A 22,610-nucleotide genomic window follows, 5' to 3' on the forward strand; every position below is an offset into this window, starting at 1 on the left:
AAGCTGTAAAAGCTGCAGGACAGCAACCCTCCAGGACCGAGCTGGACTTCCTGGGTTACTCTGAGCGTTTAGACTGACTAAAAACCGATTTAATCCGCGCTGCAACGTCGTCTTCGGCAGGCGCCGTCCTTTCAGCCGAGAAACGGAAGAATTTCTAGTTATTGATTTGCTCTGTATTGGTGGATGTGGAGAGAAAACGCGACTTTCTGCAGATTTGGGAGGAAAAGGAAACACTAAAGCGACCGGATGAAGGATGAATACAGCTTGATTTAAAATGCACAAATATCCATGTCATCAGTCTGATTCGTTTCTGTGACGCTGGGAGCATCTTCTCAGCCGTGATTTCTACGTATAATCAGAGATTTAGTTGACTGAACGAGCGATTTGCAGACGGACTCCACACTGGAAACAGCAGAAAGCTGTTGGTGACTCAGCATGCACGGTGATGGAGGTGTCTGCAGAGCATCTCACACTGCAGCTTCTGATGCAGCAGAGAAGCCTGAAGGCTGACTCCAGAGTCTGACCACATCCTTGTTTTCAGGGGTGAAATCATGATTTTCTTTAGTTTGACAAAGTCTGTTTTTATGACGTTTGCTTTTGTTTTTATGTTTTGTTTGAGTCTGAAAGTTTGTGTTTGCCAAACTTGTGCTGTCTGCTGTGATGAAACTGTCTGTGTTCATCCAATCACATTTACATGGTCTCCTGATCCACAAGCCCATTCCAAGACATTAGGATGCTGTGTAAAATGTAAATAAAACACATTTAACTGTCCGCTGATAACAAGCTGGATGCTCCCTCTCCTCTTTAGTCTGCAGGACACGCCGTCCATGCTGTCCACAAACAATTCCACATCTTCATCCAGGTTTCCACTCAGAACATTTTAAATGAGCTTTGGTCCAGAGAAGACGGCGTGTTTCTGGATCCTCTTCACATATGATGGAGCTTTAACCTGCAGGTGTGGATTTCAGCCTGAACTGGGTTCACACTGGTTTCTGGATGAGTCCATGTACTGGTTTCCAGTAGAGAACCATGTTATAATGCAGAACCAGTATCCAGCCTGGTCCCAGAATACAGAGATTCCTTCTGATTCTCTGAATCTGCAGATGGAGGATCTTCAGTCTGTGGAACATTTTCCACAACTTTTAGATCCAGTTTGTGTCCGATTGGTGACGCTCCGTCCGTCTTTCCATTTGAGAAAAAATTGCAACCTGTAACGTTACCAACATGTTCCCAGTTAAACCAGTCATGATAGTGACTGCTCCCAGTTGAACCAGTCATGTCACTGACTGTTCCCAGTTAAACCAGTTATGACAGTGACTGTTCCCAGTTAAACCAGTCACGTCACTGACGGCTCCCAGTTAAACCAGTCACGTTACTGACTGCTCCCAGTTAAACCAGTTATGACAGTGACTGTTCCCAGTTAAACCAGTCACGTTACTGACTGCTCCCAGTTAAACCAGTCATGTCACTGACTGTTCCCAGTTAAACCAGTTATGACAGTGACTGTTCCCAGTTAAACCAGTCACGTTACTGACTGTTCCCAGTTAAACCAGTTATGACAGTGACTGTTCCCAGTTAAACCAGTCACGTTACTGACTGTTCCCAGTTAAACCAGTCACGTTACTGACTGCTCCCAGTTAAACCAGTCACGTCACTGACTGCTCCCAGTTAAACCAGTCATGACACCGACTGCTCCCAGTTAAACCAGTAAAACTGCATCAGATTCCATCAGATGACCAGTGATCCCAGTTCCATGGCCCGCCATGTTGTTGATCTTGTTCTGGGAGTTTATTTACATGTTACACGGCGTCCCAGCTGGAGTCAGGGTTGCATGTGCAGCCTGTTGTACTGGGACCAGTTCTCCCAGTTTGCTAGCAGCCAGCATGTGTGGTCATCGGCAGGAATTCTGTTTTCATTCGATGCAAACGTGTTTTGTCTTGTTTGTGTGCGAAGCATCCATAAATGTGCTGTTCCTTGTTTTACCACTGTTTCCCCCCTAGTAGATCGCAGCAAGGTGTGACCAGGTGGGGAGCCGTCCTATGCCGACCCATCCAGACCCCGCCCCCGCCATGTCCACGCCCCCGCCCCCGCCTCACCCCAACCCCCACAACTTACCATCCTACGCTCAGATCAGCTCCATTTAGAACAATCAGAACCATTTTACAGACAAACTAGACAACGTCCAACACGCCCCCCCCTCATGCCATGGGGGGCTTCGTTGCTATGCAACCGCTGCGAGAAGAGACTTTAGGAAAGCGTGGTTGACGCTCTGGCTTCGCCTTTACCTCCACCGACGTCCAGCTGCCTTGTCGCACCGACAGGAGTTACGTCTCCAGGTTCAGTCGCGCTGTTAGCATGCAGCACCGCCCCCTAGTGGATGACTGATTTAACAACATGGCGGCGTGAAAGACACGGAGACGTGTGGGGATCGAGGTTAGGGTCAACCCGAACGCTGTCAAGGAGCAGAAATGAGCCTTCAACGCTGGCTGTCCTGGTTTTAGGCTTTTTAACTTGGCGGATTTATTTCTCTTCGGGGTTCCGGCAGGAATGCGACAGCAAAGCGTCTCGTGAGCCTCTGATTGGGATCGAAAGTCGGAGTCGATGAAAGGTTTGGAGATGGCTTTACTTCGGTCGGTTCGGGTCCTTCTCCGCCTGCTGAACACATTTAGGGGTTAAATAAAAGGTTTCATGGTATTTAGCTTGTTAGCTTCACCTGCCAGGATGTCAATCCTTCCGATGAAGGTGACATAGACTGGACTCCTATGAAAAACCCAGACCAGGAGTGCCTAAGTCTGGTTCTGGAGATCTCCAATCCGACGTCCCGTCTCGGACCCACCAGACTGAAAAGACTCGTTACCAGGTCTCCAGCGCCGCATGACCTTCTGATGAGGAAATTCACACGTTTCATATGTACAAGAACCGAGCTGAAGATGGGACATGCAGGACTCAACATCCAACCAGCAACACCAGACCTTTCGCTTTTATAAAATCACCTGAAGCCACTTTCACCTCGCCACATATCTCCATCCAGGGCGATAAGCCGTGGTCTTCATCCAGATTCTTCTCCTGCAGGACTAATAAGCTGTGAAACAGCTTCTTCTACGTTCCTTCAGAGTGTCCTGACATCAGATTTAACACGTGACGTTACTCTGACAAACAAGCATCATGCGTGAACCCCGCTGCGGGCTACAAACACACTTTCCATTCTCCATTTTCACAGCTGATCTGAACACGTTTCCCTCCCCGACACATTTCTGTATTCAGATATTTCAGTGATTTCAGCTGTTAGTTTAGTCTGAAAAGCATTTTGTACAGTTTTTAACTCTTTCAGTAATAATAAGAATGATGAAATATGAATGAAAAGTTGAATTGTCTGCGTTGGTGTAACTGCATCTGCTGTTCACAGGGGGACTAAAGGCAAAGACATCAGCACCATCAAGTCTCTGAGGGTTCTGCGAGTTCTCAGGCCTCTCAAGACCATCAAGCGTCTGCCAAAACTGAAGGTTACACTAGAACATCGCTTATTTCTAAAGTCCATTTAACACAGCAGCTAGCGTGACCAAAGAGATGAACGCAAACAGAAAAGCCAAAATTAGCCAAATAAGCTGAATAAAGCTACTTAACTGAACAAAAAATCTCCAGTAATAATGTTCGTCTTCGTGTTCCTGCTGTCTAGTGACGTGTAGCGACCCCAGAGAAAGTCTCAAAGAATCGTCACCATCAACACACCTGAGTGCATCGAACTGATAACACCATGCTAACGATGGTTCCATGCTAATGATGATTCCATGCTAATGATGATTCCATGCTAACGATGTTTCCATGCTAATGATGATTCTATACTAATGATGATTCCATGCTAACGATGTTTCCATGCTAACAATGGTTCCATGCTAATGATGATTCCATGCTAACAGTGATTCCATGCTAACAGTGATACCCTGCTAACGATGATTTTATGCTAATGATCCCATGCTAACAGTGATTCCATGCTAACATGTTTTGGGAATATTAGGGTTTAGACCAGTGGTGCCTAAAGTCGGTCTCCAACTGCTGCTGTCCTGCAGGTTTTCCATGTTTTCCTGCTCAAGCACACCTGGCTTCTATTAAATGAATCCAACAGCCAATGAAGTTCTGCACAATGACGGATGAGTTAGAATCAGGTCTGTTGGAGCAGGACAGATGGAAAACTGGCAGCATTGTGGCCCTGGAGGACCAGAGCTGGACACCTCTGGTCTAGACTATGTAGTGTGTGGAGCAACAGTTGGAAAAAACCACCACTGTCCTGTTTTATGACCTGATGACCCTCAGAAGGACAGTCAGGGTGAAGAAATGAGAACTCACTGTTTGTTTCTCTGTGGTCTCAGGCGGTGTTCGACTGTGTGGTCAACTCTTTAAAGAACGTCCTGAACATCCTCATCGTTTACATCCTCTTCATGTTCATTTTCGCTGTCATCGCGGTCCAGCTTTTCAAGGGAAAATTCTTCTATTGCACCGATGAGTCCAAAGGCCTGGAGAAGGACTGCAAGTCGGTTTGAGAGCTCCTCGTTTGCATCCTCTGTCTCACAACTCAACATCACTATAAACTGTCAAATGTTAGCTTGTACATGTCTAACCGTACGTCTCGCCACCTTGTGTCTTCCAGAGGACAGTTTCTGGACTACGACAAAGACGAGGTGGCGGCCATGCCCAGAGAATGGAAGAAATATGAGTTTCATTACGATAATGTGCTGTGGGCCTTCCTGACTCTCTTCACCGTTTCCACTGGGGAGGGTTGGCCAATGTAAGCTTTTGCTGTTTGTCTGGGATTCTTCCAACGGGGCAGTTGGGTTATCAGCAGGAAGAGCAAAAACATCTCATTCACCAATATCTTCTTATGAATCGTTGTTCTTAAGCTTAAATTTGGATGGTCTGGTCCTCAAGGCTCACCATCCTGCGGGTTGTAGATGTTTCCCACCAATCCTGCAGGTTGTAAATGGTAAGAACGGATTTGTTTGTAAGAACGGTTCATTCTATTCTACAGCCATTTAGCTGATGCTTTTATCCAAAGCAACTTACATACTTCCCAGTTACAAGCCGACTGCTCTTCCTCCTGAGCTACAGCTGCCCGGTTCATGTTTGCTCACAGATCTAGAACCTAGTCTTCAACCATTGGTCGAAAAGTTAATTTTCACATTTTTCGCTAATCTAATAATGTCTCTTTCCAGGGTTTTAAAGCACTCTGTGGATGCCACCTTCGAAGACCAGGGTCCCAGTCCAGGCTACCGGATAGAAATGTCCATCTTCTATGTGGTCTACTTTGTAGTGTTCCCTTTTTTCTTTGTCAACATCTTTGTTGCTCTGATCATTATCACCTTCCAGGAGCAGGGAGACAAGGCTTTGTCTGAGTGCAGCTTGGAAAAGAATGAGGTAAAACATGGACACCGCCTTCAAGTCATCCCACACAGAAAGTTGCTTTTATATGCTGCACAACGTTTAAACTCTGCATGCTTCCAGTCAGAGAACTAGAGATGCACCAGAACTGCAAGCCAGGTTGTTGCTCTCATGCTAGCTTATGAAACTCCAGCTTTGTGCCGTTGTGAGCGCAGGAACAGAAATCTTTTAAAACATGTTCAGATAAAAGATGACAGTCATGCCTTTTGCAGGCTCACTTTCGTCTGGTGGACCAAGTGGTGGTCAAACAAATTAAATACAAGAAGTCTGGTTAGATGTGAGCTTAGAAAACCTTATCTATGTGTCATAAGGTGTGTTTCCATGACTCCTAGATTTGTGCAAAAACTAAATATAAACTCTAATGGAAACACACATTTTTTAACGACTCAAATAAAGTTTTTCCACTCATAAGAAGGTTTTCCAGAAGTTTTGATAAATAATTATATTGCAAAAATGTAATGGAAACACTTTTTTCCATTTATTTGTCCCTGGACGTGACGTGGGGGGGTCATGTGATCAGTTGCGCGGTGTGGAACAAACAACAGCAAATGTCAGAGTTGTAGAAAAGAAAATAAGGAAGAAAAGTCGTAGCAAATTTTCCACAGCAAGTAGAAGACCCCAAAATATCTCCACGTGGCTACTTCGCATCAGCAGCAGTTCTCATTGAAGCCCATTGAATCATTGTTCAATGGAAACATCTGGAAATCACAGTTTTACAAAAAGCTGCAAAAAGATGTGACGGAAACACAACTGCAGACCGGGGAACTCGAGATCCGGTCTTCGAGGGCTGCAGGTATCCTGCAGGTATCTGATGTCTCTGCAGTGACACCTACAGTGGCCCTGAAGTGTCACAGCAAAACAAAAGCCACAACACAACACATTATGTCGTTTGTGTTGTGGCTTAATGTGTTGTGTTGTGACTTTTGTTTTGCTGTGACACTTCAGGACCACTGTCGACACCTGATTCAGATACACGCTTTATTAACAGACTTGTGCAGAACTGGAGAACACTTAGATTTCATCCAGATGCTTTTCAGTAGGACAACAGTCATGTCTCAGGACAGCGGTCCTCAAGGACCGGATCTGGCAACCCCCGTCAGAGACCTGTCTACGTTGTCCAGGACAGATTGAAGCTTTCTCCATCAGTTCAGTTCCTGACTTCCTGAAGTCTTTGAAGCCTAGAACCTCCTGTTGAAAGGATTTGGGTTCTCATTGTTCCTCTGTAATTTCAGCTCTGCAAATTCAGACATCTTTAGCTAGTTGCTAGCATGAGGCTAATGCAGCGTAGCAGTTACGTGAAAACCTGGAAAATGTTGGGAGTTTAAGCTTCCCGGTATGAAGATGATGAGAGATGTTGGGATTAAAACCCTTCAAGATAAATCCTGCGTCGTTTTTTCCTTTTAGAAGTATGAATTTTGACGTTTTTAATAGCTTTGTTGCTACGGCAACCGTCTGTTTTTCTCCATTCTGGTCTAGATGAGTGTTTCTTAACCCTGGTCCTTGGGGCCCCCTGCCCTGCATGTTTTAGTATGGACTCCATCACCTGATGCATGTTAACGTAACTACTCACCAAGTTCTATGAACACCTGAAAATGACGGATTTGAGTCAGGTGTGAAAGTAGGGTTACCTTTAACACGTGCAGCGCGATGAGCCCCGAGGACTGGGATTAAGAAACACTGGTCCTCCATAGGAGTCCAGTCCATCACGTCTTCCTGGTGGATGAAGCTAAACATCGGCTCAACTCGCACCGGTGTGGTTGCTTAAAATCTGAAAGTAGTACGACTTTTATTGAGTTTAATTTTAGCCTCAACATCTGGTCAGCTGACAGAGAAGGAGCCGAACTACGCAAAGTGATCTCCTAACCTTCAACATGATCACAGAAAACTCCAATCAAAAGCTTCACAAGACACTTTCTTCACGTCTTTTTTGTAAAATAAACTAAAATGATGAAATAGCAATAAAATAAACTGTATTAATGAAGAATCGTGAAGACGCGTTCATCAGGTTCCTGTTTAGGTGATTGAAACAACAGATATGAGACATTTTCCAGAGATCAGACACAAACAGTGAGCCAGGTTACCACCACTTCCTGCTACGAAGAACTCCTGAAAACAAGCAAATGACAGCTTTACGTTTTCCATCCCAACACAAGCTTCATCCATCATTTATCACCACGGAGCCGGAAGTTCTGCTTGAGAAGCTTCAGGCCATGACACCGATTTCTGTCCCGATGGGCTGAAGACGCCTGCTTGACGGCAGCATCTGTATTCACCATGTTTTACTGTCATTTATTTCCAGAGGGCTTGTATTGACTTTGCCTTAAACGCCAAACCTTTGACGCGCTACATGCCAGAGAACACGCAGTCCTTCCAGTACCGCATGTGGAAGTTTGTCGTCTCAGCTCCATTCGAGTACTCCATCATGATCATGATCGCTCTCAACACCGTGGTGCTCATGATGAAGGTAGGAGCAGATTCTTCCCGCCGTTCCAAACCAGTGTGCATTTAGATCATTTTAGTCTTTACCGAAAATAAAAGATTAAAAAAAATTGGTGGTTTTTGTCATTTGGGGTTTATATTTCAAATCAACTCAGTGGTTTATTCCAAACCTGTAAAAAAACAAACAAAACAAAACAAAGAAAAATCAACACTTTGGACATCCAGGATAAGATGATGAAGAAAACTGATGAAAAGGTTTTCAGGTGGTTTTATGTTCTCTACATGAGATTCACACAAAACAGAACAAAAACTACATATTTATACAAAGATAAAGATTGGGCACTCAGTCCGATTGGAAACTGTCCGTTTGGGGACGAGGTTTGTTTGGGGACTCTGTCCGATTGGAGACTCGGTCCGATTGGAGACTCGGTCCGATTGGGGACTCGGTCCGATTGGAGACTCTGTCCGATTGGAGACTCGGTCCGATTGGGGACTCGGTCCGATTGGAGACTCTGTCCGATTGGAGACTCGGTCCGATTGGAGACTCGGTCCGATTGGAGACTCGGTCCGATTGGGGACTCGGTCCGATTGGGGACTCGGTCCGATTGGAGACTCGGTCCGATTGGAGACTCGGTCCGATTGGGGACTCGGTCCGATTGGAGACTCGGTCCGATTGGAGACTCGGTCCGATTGGAGACTGTCCGTTTGGGGACGAGGTTTGTTTGGGGACTCTGTCCGATTGGAGACTCGGTCCGATTGGAGACTCGGTCCGATTGGGGACTCGGTCCGATTGGAGACTCTGTCCGATTGGAGACTCTGTCCGATTGGAGACTCGGTCCGATTGGAGACTCGGTCCGATTGGAGACTCGGTCCGATTGGAGACTCTGTCCGATTGGAGACTCGGTCCGATTGGAGACTCGGTCCGATTGGGGACTCGGTCCGATTGGAGACTCGGTCCGATTGGAGACTCGGTCCGATTGGAGACTCGGTCCGATTGGGGACTCGGTCCGATTGGAGACTCGGTCCGATTGGAGACTCGGTCCGATTGGAGACTCGGTCCGATTGGGGACTCGGTCCGATTGGGGACTCGGTCCGATTGGGGACTCGGTCCGATTGGAGACTCGGTCCGATTGGGGACTCGGTCCGATTGGAGACTCGGTCCGATTGGAGACTCGGTCCGATTGGGGACTCGGTCCGATTGGAGACTCGGTCCGATTGGAGACTCGGTCCGATTGGAGACTCGGTCCGATTGGGGACTCGGTCCGATTGGAGACTCGGTCCGATTGGAGACTCGGTCCGATTGGAGACTCGGTCCGATTGGGGACTCGCTTCATATTTTCCTGCATGTGATGGAGGTGAAACATGTTTTTTTAGAGGTCTTATTTGTTTGGTCAGTGCGATGTGAGGCGGTCTCGGTCTGGAATAAAGTTGCTCCCCAACTGAACTGAGCCCCCGGTCAGACCGATTCTAGCGGACTGTCCAGATGTGGATGCATAACTAAGTCAAACTAAAGCGATGGTTTAGACAGTGCTTTGCCAGATGGAGGTTTAGATCACACAGATGTCTCTTCTTCGAGTGAACTTTGCTAAACATGGAGCCTGTTGATCTGTGGAAACGTTGCCATGAAACTCCGTCTCTTCCTGTTTTCCAGTTCTACGAATCTCCAACCTTTTATGAGGCGATACTGAAGAACCTGAACATCGTGTTCACCACTCTCTTCTCTCTGGAGTGCATCCTGAAGATCATTGCTTTTGGCCCGTTGGTGGGTACCTGTACGTACCGTACGAGTCCTGGACGACGGCCGCCGCTGACATTCCTGATGCTGTTTTTCAGAACTACCTGAAGGACGCCTGGAACGTCTTTGACTTTGTGACGGTTTTGGGCAGCATCACTGACATCCTGGTGTCTGAATATGATGTAAGGGCACTTCATCCATACAGCGCTGTTGTAAGGATACAAACAAGCTAGCTCGCTGTGCCAGCAGGAAGAGTCATGTAGCAGACCCTGACATACAGGCTTCACTCATCCCACACTGTTCCACTTACCTCTCCACATCGATGATCTGCATGTGTATACTGTATGTTTGCATTGTGCACCATGACTGTTCTCCTTTTTCCTTCCTCTGCCTCTTCATTTCTCTTCTTCACCGATGTGGCCATGTGGTCTGGTCTCAAACTTCACTAGACTAAGGTGAGTGTTGCTCAGCAAATTATTTTATTAAGTGTATTTATAAACTTTCTGATGGTCAACAAATGAAAATGTGGACGTGTGCCTCTTGTGAGTTTGTCATTATTTAGAACATAGACCAAAGTCTCCTGGCAGGCTTGTTTTCGGTGCCTTGAGGACGTAAATTACAGTAGACAAGATGGGAACAAAATTTTTACAGAACTTCTTGTAAGTCGAAAGCCAAAAAGTTAATTTTAGCTGGAAAAGAGACACCAGCTGCGTCTCCATGACAGATTTTTGCTAAATAAAACGAAATTTCTACATTTGTGATTGACAGGTTTTTCAGGCTTTTTGACTTTCTACCCAGGATTTTCCACAGCTTTTCAAAGCCTCATTTCCTTCTCTTATTCACTGTAAAACTGCATTTTGCTGTGTTTGCCAGCAAAGATGACGGTTATATGTGTCTCTTTAATCATTTGTAAGCAGATTTCCATCTCCTCCTCCATCCTTACACACCGCGGCGCCCTTACCTGGAAGAAACTGGTCATGTGACTGCAGACAGTGTTTCCTTTACACTTTAAGCTTCTGTAAGGAAATGTCTGAACAATCACCTGGCAGTATAAAAACTTTTGTGAGAGGCTTTTCGTGCCGTTCTCGGGCCGATGGAAACACAGCTGCTATTTTAGTAATCAACCCAGCAAAAGTTGAGAGGTGGGAGCAGCTTTTCCAGCTCCTGGTCTGGCATCAGATCTTTTACCTTTCATGGGGTGATAGCAAGCTGACTTGGTTATTCCTTGTCCGTCGATACATTTTAATGTGAGTAGAAATCAGAAAGGGGCAAAGGATCGATCCGTGTGGTCCACCGCAGCAGCACTGAGGAGGTTAAATTACTCGGAGCCAATGAAAACCTTCCGTTAGAGAGATACAAGCATCATAAACAGAAGTCTTTATGTTACGTAAATATTAGCAAATCAAAATGGAACATCTTCCTCTTTCTGGGCGCGGCAGCAGCTCTGCTGCCTTAAAACCAGACTGAAAGCTGTAAAAATACCGTTTCTGTTCATAGAACACATGAAATGTGCAGCGACGGCTTCCCCCAAAGCCTGAGAAAAGTTTATAGATGGCTTATAGTTCATCAGCAACGCAGGATCCAGGTTGGGTTTCCTTTATCTCTGGTGGACAAATGCCTGAATGAAACAGTCTTTAACCACTGCTGCAAGGCAAACGTAGACGTGTGTTCATACGACAACTTTTACCACAACCGCGACTCATAAGATAAATGCTCCGTCGTCTTTGTTCATTAATCCTGAGTCGGTTCATCCTGTTCTGGAAAAAACTTCAGGAGTTTCCGTCGTCTGTCCTTAAACTGGACAATGGCCACTTCGGGACGTCCTGAAGTCCGTCTGGAAGTGGTCCAGGTCCGGCTTCAAGACGTCCTGAAAGCAGTCCTGGTCCGGCTTCAAGACGTCCTAAAAGCGGTCCTGGTCCGGCTTCAAGACGTCCTAAAAGCGGTCCTGGTCCGGCTTCAAGACGTCCTAAAAGCGGTCCTGGTCCGGCTTCAAGACGTCCTAAAAGCGGTCCTGGTCCGGCTTCAAGACGTCCTAAAAGCGGTCCTGGTCCGGCTTCAAGACGTCCTGAAAGCGGTCCTGGTCCGGCTTCAAGACGTCCTAAAAGCGGTCCTGGTCCGGCTTCAAGACGTCCTAAAAGCGGTCCTGGTCCGGCTGCAAGACGTCCTGAAAGCGGTCCTGGTCCGGCTTCAAGACGTCCTAAAAGCGGTCCTGGTCCGGCTTCAAGACGTCCTAAAAGCGGTCCTGGTCCGGCTTCAAGACGTCCTGAAAGCGGTCCTGGTCCGGCTTCAAGACGTCCTAAAAGCGGTCCTGGTCCGGCTTCAAGACGTCCTAAAAGCGGTCCTGGTCCGGCTTCAAGGCGTCCTGAAAGCGGTCCTGGTCCGGCTTCAAGACGTCCTAAAAGCGGTCCTGGTCCAGCTTCAAGATGTCCTAAAAGCGGTCCTGGTCCAGCTTTGGGACGTCCTAAAAGCGGTCCTGGTCTGGCTTCAAGACGTCCTAAAAGCGGTCCTGGTCCAGCTTCAAGACGTCCTAAAAGCGGTCCTGGTCCAGCTTTAAGATGTCCTAAAAGCGGTCCTGGTCCAGCTTCAAGACGTCCTAAAAGCGGTCCTGGTCCGGCTTCAAGACGTCCTAAAAGCGGTCCTGGTCCAGCTTCAAGACGTCCTAAAAGCGGTCCTGGTCCGGCTTCAAGACGTCCTAAAAGCGGTCCTGGTCCGGCTTCAAGACGTCCTAAAAGTGGTCCTGGTCCGGCTTCAAGACGTCCTAAAAGCGGTCCTGGTCCAGCTTCAAGACGTCCTAAAAGCGGTCCTGGTCCAGCTTCAAGACGTCCTAAAAGCGGTCCTGGTCCGGCTTCAAGACGTCCTAAAAGCGGTCCTGGTCCAGCTTTGGGATGTCCTAAAAGCGGTCCTGGTCCGGCTTCAAGACGTCCTAAAAGCGGTCCTGGTCCAGCTTTGGGATGTCCTAAAAGCGGTCCTGGTCCAACTTCAAGACGTCCTAAAAGTGGTCCTGGTCCAGCTTTGGGACGTCCTAAAAGCGGTCCTGGTCCAGCTTTGGGATGTCCTAAAAGCGGTCCTGGTCCGGCTTCAAGACGTCCTAAAAGCGGTCCTGGTCCGGCTTCAAGACGTCCTAAAAGCGGTCCTGGTCCGGCTTCAAGACGTCCTAAAAGCGGTCCTGGTCCAGCTTCAAGACGTCCTAAAAGTGGTCCTGGTCCAGCTTTGGGACGTCCTAAAAGCGGTCCTGGTCCAGCTTTGGGACGTCCTAAAAGCGGTCCTGGTCCAGCTTCAAGACGTCCTAAAAGCGGTCCTGGTCCAGCTTTGGGACGTCCTAAAAGCGGTCCTGGTCCAGCTTCAAGACGTCCTAAAAGCGGTCCTGGTCCGGCTTCAAGACGTCCTAAAAGCGGTCCTGGTCCGGCTTCAAGACGTCCTAAAAGCGGTCCTGGTCCAGCTTTGGGATGTCCTAAAAGCGGTCCTGGTCCGGCTTCAAGACGTCCTAAAAGCGGTCCTGGTTCAGCTTCAAGACGTCCTAAAAGCGGTCCTGGTCCAGCTTTGGGATGTCCTAAAAGCGGTCCTGGTCCGGCTTCAAGACGTCCTAAAAGCGGTCCTGGTTCAGCTTCAAGACGTCCTAAAAGCGGTCCTGGTCCAGCTTTGGGACGTCCTAAAAGCGGTCCTGGTCCGGCTTCAAGACGTCCTAAAAGCGGTCCTGGTCCGGCTTCAAGACGTCCTAAAAGCGGTCCTGGACCGGCTTCAAGACGTCCTAAAAGCGGTCCTGGTCCGGCTTCAAGACGTACTAAAAGCGGTCCTGGTCCAGCTTCAAGACGTCCTAAAAGCGGTCCTGGTCCGGCTTCAAGACGTCCTAAAAGCGGTCCTGGTCCGGCTTCAAGACGTCCTAAAAGCGGTCCTGGTCCAGCTTTGGGATGTCCTAAAAGCGGTCCTGGTCCAGCTTTGGGATGTCCTAAAAGCGGTCCTGGTCCGGCTTCAAGACGTCCTAAAAGCGGTCCTGGTCTGGCTTCAAGACGTCCTAAAAGCGGTCCTGGTCCAGCTTCAAGACGTCCTAAAAGCGGTCCTGGTCCAGCTTTAAGATGTCCTAAAAGCGGTCCTGGTCCAGCTTCAAGACGTCCTAAAAGCGGTCCTGGTCCGGCTTCAAGACGTCCTAAAAGCGGTCCTGGTCCAGCTTCAAGACGTCCTAAAAGCGGTCCTGGTCCGGCTTCAAGACGTCCTAAAAGCGGTCCTGGTCCAGCTTTGGGATGTCCTAAAAGCGGTCCTGGTCCAGCTTCAAGACGTCCTAAAAGCGGTCCTGGTCCAGCTTCAAGACGTCCTAAAAGCGGTCCTGGTCCGGCTTCAAGACGTCCTAAAAGCGGTCCTGGTCCAGCTTCAAGACGTCCTAAAAGCGGTCCTGGTCCAGCTTCAAGACGTCCTAAAAGCGGTCCTGGTCCAGCTTCAAGACGTCCTAAAAGCGGTCCTGGTCCGGCTTCAAGACGTCCTAAAAGCGGTCCTGGTACAACTTCAAGACGTCCTAAAAGCGGTCCTGGTCCAGCTTTGGGATGTCCTAAAAGCGGTCCTGGTCCGGCTTCAAGACGTCCTAAAAGCGGTCCTGGTCCGGCTTCAAGACGTCCTAAAAGCGGTCCTGGTCCAGCTTCAAGACGTCCTAAAAGCGGTCCTGGTCCGGCTTCAAGACGTCCTAAAAGCGGTCCTGGTCCGGCTTCAAGACGTCCTAAAAGCGGTCCTGGTCCAACTTCAAGACGTCCTAAAAGCGGTCCTGGTCCAGCTTTGGGACGTCCTAAAAGCGGTCCTGGTCCAGCTTTGGGACGTCCTAAAAGCGGTCCTGGTCCGGCTTCAAGACGTCCTAAAAGCGGTCCTGGTCCAGCTTCAAGACGTCCTAAAAGCGGTCCTGGTCCAGCTTTGGGATGTCCTAAAAGCGGTCCTGGTCCAGCTTCAAGACGTCCTAAAAGCGGTCCTGGTCCAGCTTTGGGACGTCCTAAAAGCGGTCCTGGTCCGGCTTCAAGACGTCCTAAAAGCGGTCCTGGTCCAGCTTTGGGATGTCCTAAAAGCGGTCCTGGTCCGGCTTCAAGACGTCCTAAAAGTGGTCCTGGTCCAGCTTTGGGACGTCCTAAAAGCGGTCCTGGTCCAGCTTTGGGATGTCCTAAAAGCGGTCCTGGTCCAGCTTTGGGACGTCCTAAAAGCGGTCCTGGTCCAGCTTCAAGACGTCCTAAAAGCGGTCCTGGTCCGGCTTCAAGATGTCCTAAAAGCGGTCCTGGACCGGCTTCAAGACGTCCTAAAAGCGGTCCTGGTCCGGCTTCAAGACGTCCTAAAAGCGGTCCTGGTCCAGCTTTGGGATGTCCTAAAAGCGGTCCTGGTTCAGCTTCAAGACGTCCTAAAAGCTGTCCTGGTCCGGCTTCAAGACGTCCTAAAAGCGGTCCTGGACCGGCTTCAAGACGTCCTAAAAGCGGTCCTGGTCCAGCTTTGGGATGTCCTAAAAGCGGTCCTGGTCCGGCTTCAAGACGTCCTAAAAGCGGTCCTGGTCCGGCTTCAAGACGTCCTAAAAGCGGTCCTGGTCCGGCTTCAAGACGTCCTAAAAGCGGTCCTGGTCCAGCTTCAAGACGTCCTAAAAGTGGTCCTGGTCCAGCTTTGGGACGTCCTAAAAGCGGTCCTGGTCCAGCTTTGGGACGTCCTAAAAGCGGTCCTGGTCCAGCTTCGAGACGTCCTAAAAGCGGTCCTGGTCCAGCTTCAAGACGTCCTAAAAGTGGTCCTGGTCCAGCTTTGGGACGTCCTAAAAGCGGTCCTGGTCCAGCTTTGGGACGTCCTAAAAGCGGTCCTGGTCCGGCTTCAAGACGTCCTAAAAGCGGTCCTGGTCCAGCTTCAAGACGTCCTAAAAGCGGTCCTGGTCCGGCTTCAAGACGTCCTAAAAGCGGTCCTGGTCCGGCTTCAAGACGTCCTAAAAGCGGTCCTGGTCCGGCTTCAAGACGTCCTAAAAGCGGTCCTGGTCCGGCTTCAAGACGTCCTAAAAGCGGTCCTGGTCCAGCTTTGGGATGTCCTAAAAGCGGTCCTGGTCCAGCTTCAAGACGTCCTAAAAGTGGTCCTGGTCCAGCTTTGGGACGTCCTAAAAGCGGTCCTGGTCCAGCTTTGGGATGTCCTAAAAGCGGTCCTGGTCCAGCTTTGGGACGTCCTAAAAGCGGTCCTGGTCCAGCTTCAAGACGTCCTAAAAGCGGTCCTGGTCCGGCTTCAAGATGTCCTAAAAGCTGTCCTGGACCGGCTTCAAGACGTCCTAAAAGCGGTCCTGGTCCAGCTTCAAGACGTCCTAAAAGTGGTCCTGGTCCAGCTTTGGGATGTCCTAAAAGCGGTCCTGGTCCGGCTTCAAGACGTCCTAAAAGCGGTCCTGGTCCGGCTTCAAGACGTCCTAAAAGCGGTCCTGGTCCGGCTTCAAGACGTCCTAAAAGCGGTCCTGGTCCAGCTTCAAGACGTCCTAAAAGCGGTCCTGGTCCAGCTTTGGGACGTCCTAAAAGCGGTCCTGGTCCAGCTTTGGGACGTCCTAAAAGCGGTCCTGGTCCAGCTTCGAGACGTCCTAAAAGCGGTCCTGGTCCAGCTTCAAGACGTCCTAAAAGCGGTCCTGGTCCAGCTTTGGGACGTCCTAAAAGCGGTCCTGGTCCAGCTTTGGGACGTCCTAAAAGCGGTCCTGGTCCGGCTTCAAGACGTCCTAAAAGCGGTCCTGGTCCAGCTTCAAGACGTCCTAAAAGCGGTCCTGGTCCAGCTTTGGGATGTCCTAAAAGCGGTCCTGGTCCGGCTTCAAGATGTCCTAAAAGCGGTCCTGGTCCGGCTTCAAGACGTCCTAAAAGCGGTCCTGGTCCAGCTTCAAGACGTCCTAAAAGCGGTCCTGGTCCAGCTTTGGGACGTCCTAAAAGCGGTCCTGGTCCGGCTTCAAGACGTCCTAAAAGCGGTCCTGGTCCGGCTTCAAGACGTCCTAAAAGCGGTCCTGGTCCGGCTTCAAGACGTCCTAAAAGCGGTCCTGGTCCAGCTTTGGGACGTCCTAAAAGCGGTCCTGGTCCGGCTTCAAGACGTCCTAAAAGCGGTCCTGGTCCGGCTTCAAGACGTCCTAAAAGCGGTCCTGGTCCGGCTTCAAGACGTCCTAAAAGCGGTCCTGGTCCAGCTTCAAGACGTCCTAAAAGCGGTCCTGGTCCGGCTTCAAGACGTCCTAAAAGCGGTCCTGGTCCAGCTTCAAGACGTCCTAAAAGCGGTCCTGGTCCAGCTTTGGGATGTCCTAAAAGCGGTCCTGGTCCGGCTTCAAGACGTCCTAAAAGCGGTCCTGGTCCGGCTTCAAGACGTCCTAAAAGCGGTCCTGGTCCGGCTTCAAGACGTCCTAAAAGCGGTCCTGGTCCAGCTTCAAGACGTCCTAAAAGTGGTCCTGGTCCAGCTTTGGGACGTCCTAAAAGCGGTCCTGGTCCAGCTTTGGGACGTCCTAAAAGCGGTCCTGGTCCAGCTTTGGGACGTCCTAAAAGCGGTCCTGGTCCAGCTTTGGGACGTCCTAAAAGCGGTCCTGGTCCAGCTTCAAGACGTCCTAAAAGCGGTCCTGGTTCAGCTTCAAGACGTCCTAAAAGCGGTCCTGGTCCGGCTTCAAGACGTCCTAAAAGCGGTCCTGGTCCGGCTTCAAGACGTCCTAAAAGCGGTCCTGGTCCAGCTTTGGGATGTCCTAAAAGCGGTCCTGGTCCGGCTTCAAGACGTCCTAAAAGCGGTCCTGGTCCGGCTTCAAGACGTCCTAAAAGCGGTCCTGGTCCGGCTTCAAGACGTCCTAAAAGCGGTCCTGGTCCGGCTTTGGGACGTCCTAAAAGCGGTCCTGGTCCGGCTTCAAGACGTCCTAAAAGCGGTCCTGGTCCAACTTCAAGACGTCCTAAAAGCGGTCCTGGTCCAGCTTTGGGATGTCCTAAAAGCGGTCCTGGTCCGGCTTCAAGACGTCCTAAAAGCGGTCCTGGTCCGGCTTCAAGACGTCCTAAAAGCGGTCCTGGTCCAGCTTTGGGATGTCCTAAAAGCGGTCCTGGTCCAGCTTCAAGACGTCCTAAAAGTGGTCCTGGTCCAGCTTTGGGACGTCCTAAAAGCGGTCCTGGTCCAGCTTTGGGATGTCCTAAAAGCGGTCCTGGTCCAGCTTTGGGACGTCCTAAAAGCGGTCCTGGTCCATCTTCAAGACGTCCTAAAAGCGGTCCTGGTCCGGCTTCAAGATGTCCTAAAAGCTGTCCTGGACCGGCTTCAAGACGTCCTAAAAGCGGTCCTGGTCCAGCTTCAAGACGTCCTAAAAGTGGTCCTGGTCCAGCTTTGGGATGTCCTAAAAGCGGTCCTGGTCCGGCTTCAAGACGTCCTAAAAGCGGTCCTGGTCCGGCTTCAAGACGTCCTAAAAGCGGTCCTGGTCCGGCTTCAAGACGTCCTAAAAGCGGTCCTGGTCCAGCTTCAAGACGTCCTAAAAGCGGTCCTGGTCCAGCTTTGGGACGTCCTAAAAGCGGTCCTGGTCCAGCTTTGGGACGTCCTAAAAGCGGTCCTGGTCCAGCTTCGAGACGTCCTAAAAGCGGTCCTGGTCCAGCTTCAAGACGTCCTAAAAGCGGTCCTGGTCCAGCTTTGGGACGTCCTAAAAGCGGTCCTGGTCCAGCTTTGGGACGTCCTAAAAGCGGTCCTGGTCCGGCTTCAAGACGTCCTAAAAGCGGTCCTGGTCCAGCTTCAAGACGTCCTAAAAGCGGTCCTGGTCCAGCTTTGGGATGTCCTAAAAGCGGTCCTGGTCCGGCTTCAAGATGTCCTAAAAGCGGTCCTGGTCCGGCTTCAAGACGTCCTAAAAGCGGTCCTGGTCCAGCTTCAAGACGTCCTAAAAGCGGTCCTGGTCCAGCTTTGGGACGTCCTAAAAGCGGTCCTGGTCCGGCTTCAAGACGTCCTAAAAGCGGTCCTGGTCCGGCTTCAAGACGTCCTAAAAGCGGTCCTGGTCCGGCTTCAAGACGTCCTAAAAGCGGTCCTGGTCCAGCTTTGGGACGTCCTAAAAGCGGTCCTGGTCCGGCTTCAAGACGTCCTAAAAGCGGTCCTGGTCCGGCTTCAAGACGTCCTAAAAGCGGTCCTGGTCCGGCTTCAAGACGTCCTAAAAGCGGTCCTGGTCCAGCTTCAAGACGTCCTAAAAGCGGTCCTGGTCCGGCTTCAAGACGTCCTAAAAGCGGTCCTGGTCCAGCTTCAAGACGTCCTAAAAGCGGTCCTGGTCCAGCTTTGGGATGTCCTAAAAGCGGTCCTGGTCCGGCTTCAAGACGTCCTAAAAGCGGTCCTGGTCCGGCTTCAAGACGTCCTAAAAGCGGTCCTGGTCCGGCTTCAAGACGTCCTAAAAGCGGTCCTGGTCCAGCTTCAAGACGTCCTAAAAGTGGTCCTGGTCCAGCTTTGGGACGTCCTAAAAGCGGTCCTGGTCCAGCTTTGGGACGTCCTAAAAGCGGTCCTGGTCCAGCTTTGGGACGTCCTAAAAGCGGTCCTGGTCCAGCTTTGGGACGTCCTAAAAGCGGTCCTGGTCCAGCTTTGGGACGTCCTAAAAGCGGTCCTGGTCCAGCTTCAAGACGTCCTAAAAGCGGTCCTGGTTCAGCTTCAAGACGTCCTAAAAGCGGTCCTGGTCCGGCTTCAAGACGTCCTAAAAGCGGTCCTGGTCCGGCTTCAAGACGTCCTAAAAGCGGTCCTGGTCCAGCTTTGGGATGTCCTAAAAGCGGTCCTGGTCCGGCTTCAAGACGTCCTAAAAGCGGTCCTGGTCCGGCTTCAAGACGTCCTAAAAGCGGTCCTGGTCCGGCTTCAAGACGTCCTAAAAGCGGTCCTGGTCCGGCTTTGGGACGTCCTAAAAGCGGTCCTGGTCCGGCTTCAAGACGTCCTAAAAGCGGTCCTGGTCCAACTTCAAGACGTCCTAAAAGCGGTCCTGGTCCAGCTTTGGGATGTCCTAAAAGCGGTCCTGGTCCAGCTTTGGGACGTCCTAAAAGCGGTCCTGGTCCGGCTTCAAGACGTCCTAAAAGCGGTCCTGGTCCGGCTTCAAGACGTCCTAAAAGCGGTCCTGGTCCAGCTTTGGGACGTCCTAAAAGCGGTCCTGGTCCGGCTTCAAGACGTCCTAAAAGCGGTCCTGGTCCGGCTTCAAGACGTCCTAAAAGCGGTCCTGGTCCGGCTTCAAGACGTCCTAAAAGCGGTCCTGGTCCAGCTTCAAGACGTCCTAAAAGCGGTCCTGGTCCGGCTTCAAGACGTCCTAAAAGCGGTCCTGGTCCAGCTTCAAGACGTCCTAAAAGCGGTCCTGGTCCAGCTTTGGGATGTCCTAAAAGCGGTCCTGGTCCGGCTTCAAGACGTCCTAAAAGCGGTCCTGGTCCGGCTTCAAGACGTCCTAAAAGCGGTCCTGGTCCGGCTTCAAGACGTCCTAAAAGCGGTCCTGGTCCAGCTTCAAGACGTCCTAAAAGTGGTCCTGGTCCAGCTTTGGGACGTCCTAAAAGCGGTCCTGGTCCAGCTTTGGGACGTCCTAAAAGCGGTCCTGGTCCAGCTTTGGGACGTCCTAAAAGCGGTCCTGGTCCAGCTTTGGGACGTCCTAAAAGCGGTCCTGGTCCAGCTTTGGGACGTCCTAAAAGCGGTCCTGGTCCAGCTTCAAGACGTCCTAAAAGCGGTCCTGGTTCAGCTTCAAGACGTCCTAAAAGCGGTCCTGGTCCGGCTTCAAGACGTCCTAAAAGCGGTCCTGGTCCGGCTTCAAGACGTCCTAAAAGCGGTCCTGGTCCAGCTTTGGGATGTCCTAAAAGCGGTCCTGGTCCGGCTTCAAGACGTCCTAAAAGCGGTCCTGGTCCGGCTTCAAGACGTCCTAAAAGCGGTCCTGGTCCGGCTTCAAGACGTCCTAAAAGCGGTCCTGGTCCGGCTTTGGGACGTCCTAAAAGCGGTCCTGGTCCGGCTTCAAGACGTCCTAAAAGCGGTCCTGGTCCAACTTCAAGACGTCCTAAAAGCGGTCCTGGTCCAGCTTTGGGATGTCCTAAAAGCGGTCCTGGTCCGGCTTCAAGACGTCCTAAAAGCGGTCCTGGTCCAGCTTCAAGACGTCCTAAAAGCGGTCCTGGTCCAGCTTTGGGACGTCCTAAAAGCGGTCCTGGTCCGGCTTCAAGACGTCCTAAAAGCGGTCCTGGTCCGGCTTCAAGACGTCCTAAAAGCGGTCCTGCTCCAGCTTCAAGACGTCCTAAAAGCGGTCCTGGTCCGGCTTCAAGACGTCCTAAAAGCGGTCCTGGTCCAGCTTCAAGACGTCCTAAAAGTGGTCCTGGTCCAGCTTTGGGACGTCCTAAAAGCGGTCCTGGTTCAGCTTCAAGACGTCCTAAAAGCGGTCCTGGTCCGGCTTCAAGACGTCCTAAAAGCGGTCCTGGTCCAGCTTTGGGACGTCCTAAAAGCGGTCCTGGTCCGGCTTCAAGACGTCCTAAAAGTGGTCCTGGTCCGGCTTCAAGACGTCCTAAAAGCGGTCCTGGTCCAGCTTTGGGACGTCCTAAAAGCGGTCCTGGTCCGGCTTCAAGACGTCCTAAAAGCGGTCCTGGTCCAGCTTCAAGACGTCCTAAAAGTGGTCCTGGTCCAGCTTTGGGACGTCCTAAAAGCGGTCCTGGTTCAGCTTCAAGACGTCCTAAAAGCGGTCCTGGTCCGGCTTCAAGACGTCCTAAAAGCGGTCCTGGACCGGCTTCAAGACGTCCTAAAAGCGGTCCTGGTCCAGCTTTGGGATGTCCTAAAAGCGGTCCTGGTCCAGCTTTGGGACGTCCTAAAAGCGGTCCTGGTCCGGCTTCAAGACGTCCTAAAAGCGGTCCTGGTCCGGCTTCAAGACGTCCTAAAAGCGGTCCTGGACCGGCTTCAAGACGTCCTAAAAGCGGTCCTGGTCCAGCTTTGGGATGTCCTAAAAGCGGTCCTGGTCCAGCTTTGGGATGTCCTAAAAGCGGTCCTGGTCCGGCTTCAAGACGTCCTAAAAGCGGTCCTGGTCCGGCTTCAAGACATCCGAAAAGCGGTCCTGGTCCGGTTTTGGGATGTCCTAAAAGCGGTCCTGGTCCAGCTTTGGGATGTCCTAAAAGCGGTCCTGGTCCGGCTTCAAGACGTCCTAAAAGCGGTCCTGGTCCAGCTTTCGGATGTCCTAAAAGCGGTCCTGGTCCGGCTTCAAGACGTCCTAAAAGCGGTCCTGGTCCGGCTTCAAGACGTCCTAAAAGCGGTCCTGGTCCAGCTTCAAGACGTCCTAAAAGCGGTCCTGGTCCGGCTTCAAGACGTCCTAAAAGCGGTCCTGGTCCAGCTTCAAGACGTCCTAAAAGCGGTCCTGGTCCGGCTTCAAGACGTCCTAAAAGCGGTCCTGGTCCGGCTTTGGGATGTCCTAAAAGCGGTCCTGGTCCGGCTTCAAGATGTCCTAAAAGCGGTCCTGGTCCGGCTTCAAGACGTCCTAAAAGCGGTCCTGGTCCAGCTTCAAGACGTCCTAAAAGCGGTCCTGGTCCAGCTTCAAGACGTCCTAAAAGCGGTCCTGGTCCGGCTTCAAGACGTCCTAAAAGCGGTCCTGGTCCGGCTTTGGGATGTCCTAAAAGCGGTCCTGGTCCGGCTTCAAGATGTCCTAAAAGCGGTCCTGGTCCGGCTTCAAGACGTCCTAAAAGCGGTCCTGGTCCAGCTTCAAGACGTCCTAAAAGCGGTCCTGGTCCAGCTTTGGGACGTCCTAAAAGCGGTCCTGGTCCGGCTTCAAGACGTCCTAAAAGCGGTCCTGGTCCAGCTTCAAGACGTCCTAAAAGCGGTCCTGGTCCGGCTTCAAGACGTCCTAAAAGCGGTCCTGGTCCAGCTTTGGGATGTCCTAAAAGCGGTCCTGGTCCGGCTTCAAGACGTCCTAAAAGCGGTCCTGGTCCAGCTTCAAGACGTCCTAAAAGCGGTCCTGGTCCAGCTTTGGGATGTCCTAAAAGCGGTCCTGGTCCGGCTTCAAGACGTCCTAAAAGCGGTCCTGGTCCGGCTTCAAGACGTCCTAAAAGCGGTCCTGGTCCGGCTTCAAGACGTCCTAAAAGCGGTCCTG

General features: G+C 51.0%; 1 protein-coding gene across 1 annotated transcript in view; it reads left to right on the forward strand.

The window, feature by feature from the left end:
- cacna1ba (calcium channel, voltage-dependent, N type, alpha 1B subunit, a) overlaps nt 1-22,610 on the forward strand; it is a gene marked incomplete at both ends in the record, with an annotated part of 173,010 nt that overhangs the window by 96,406 nt on the left and 53,994 nt on the right. The window contains 8 exons of the mRNA XM_079251176.1: nt 2,004-2,024; nt 3,407-3,503; nt 4,368-4,528; nt 4,646-4,783; nt 5,208-5,409; nt 7,733-7,897; nt 9,524-9,634; nt 9,706-9,789. Of these exons, the coding sequence (XP_079107302.1) occupies nt 2,004-2,024; nt 3,407-3,503; nt 4,368-4,528; nt 4,646-4,783; nt 5,208-5,409; nt 7,733-7,897; nt 9,524-9,634; nt 9,706-9,789 (979 nt within the window). The remainder of the gene's footprint in view (nt 1-2,003; nt 2,025-3,406; nt 3,504-4,367; nt 4,529-4,645; nt 4,784-5,207; nt 5,410-7,732; nt 7,898-9,523; nt 9,635-9,705; nt 9,790-22,610) is intronic.

The sequence above is a fragment of the Telmatherina bonti genome (assembly GCF_933228915.1).
Source record: "Telmatherina bonti genome assembly, chromosome: 13".
Classification (NCBI taxonomy): domain Eukaryota; kingdom Metazoa; phylum Chordata; class Actinopteri; order Atheriniformes; family Telmatherinidae; genus Telmatherina; species Telmatherina bonti.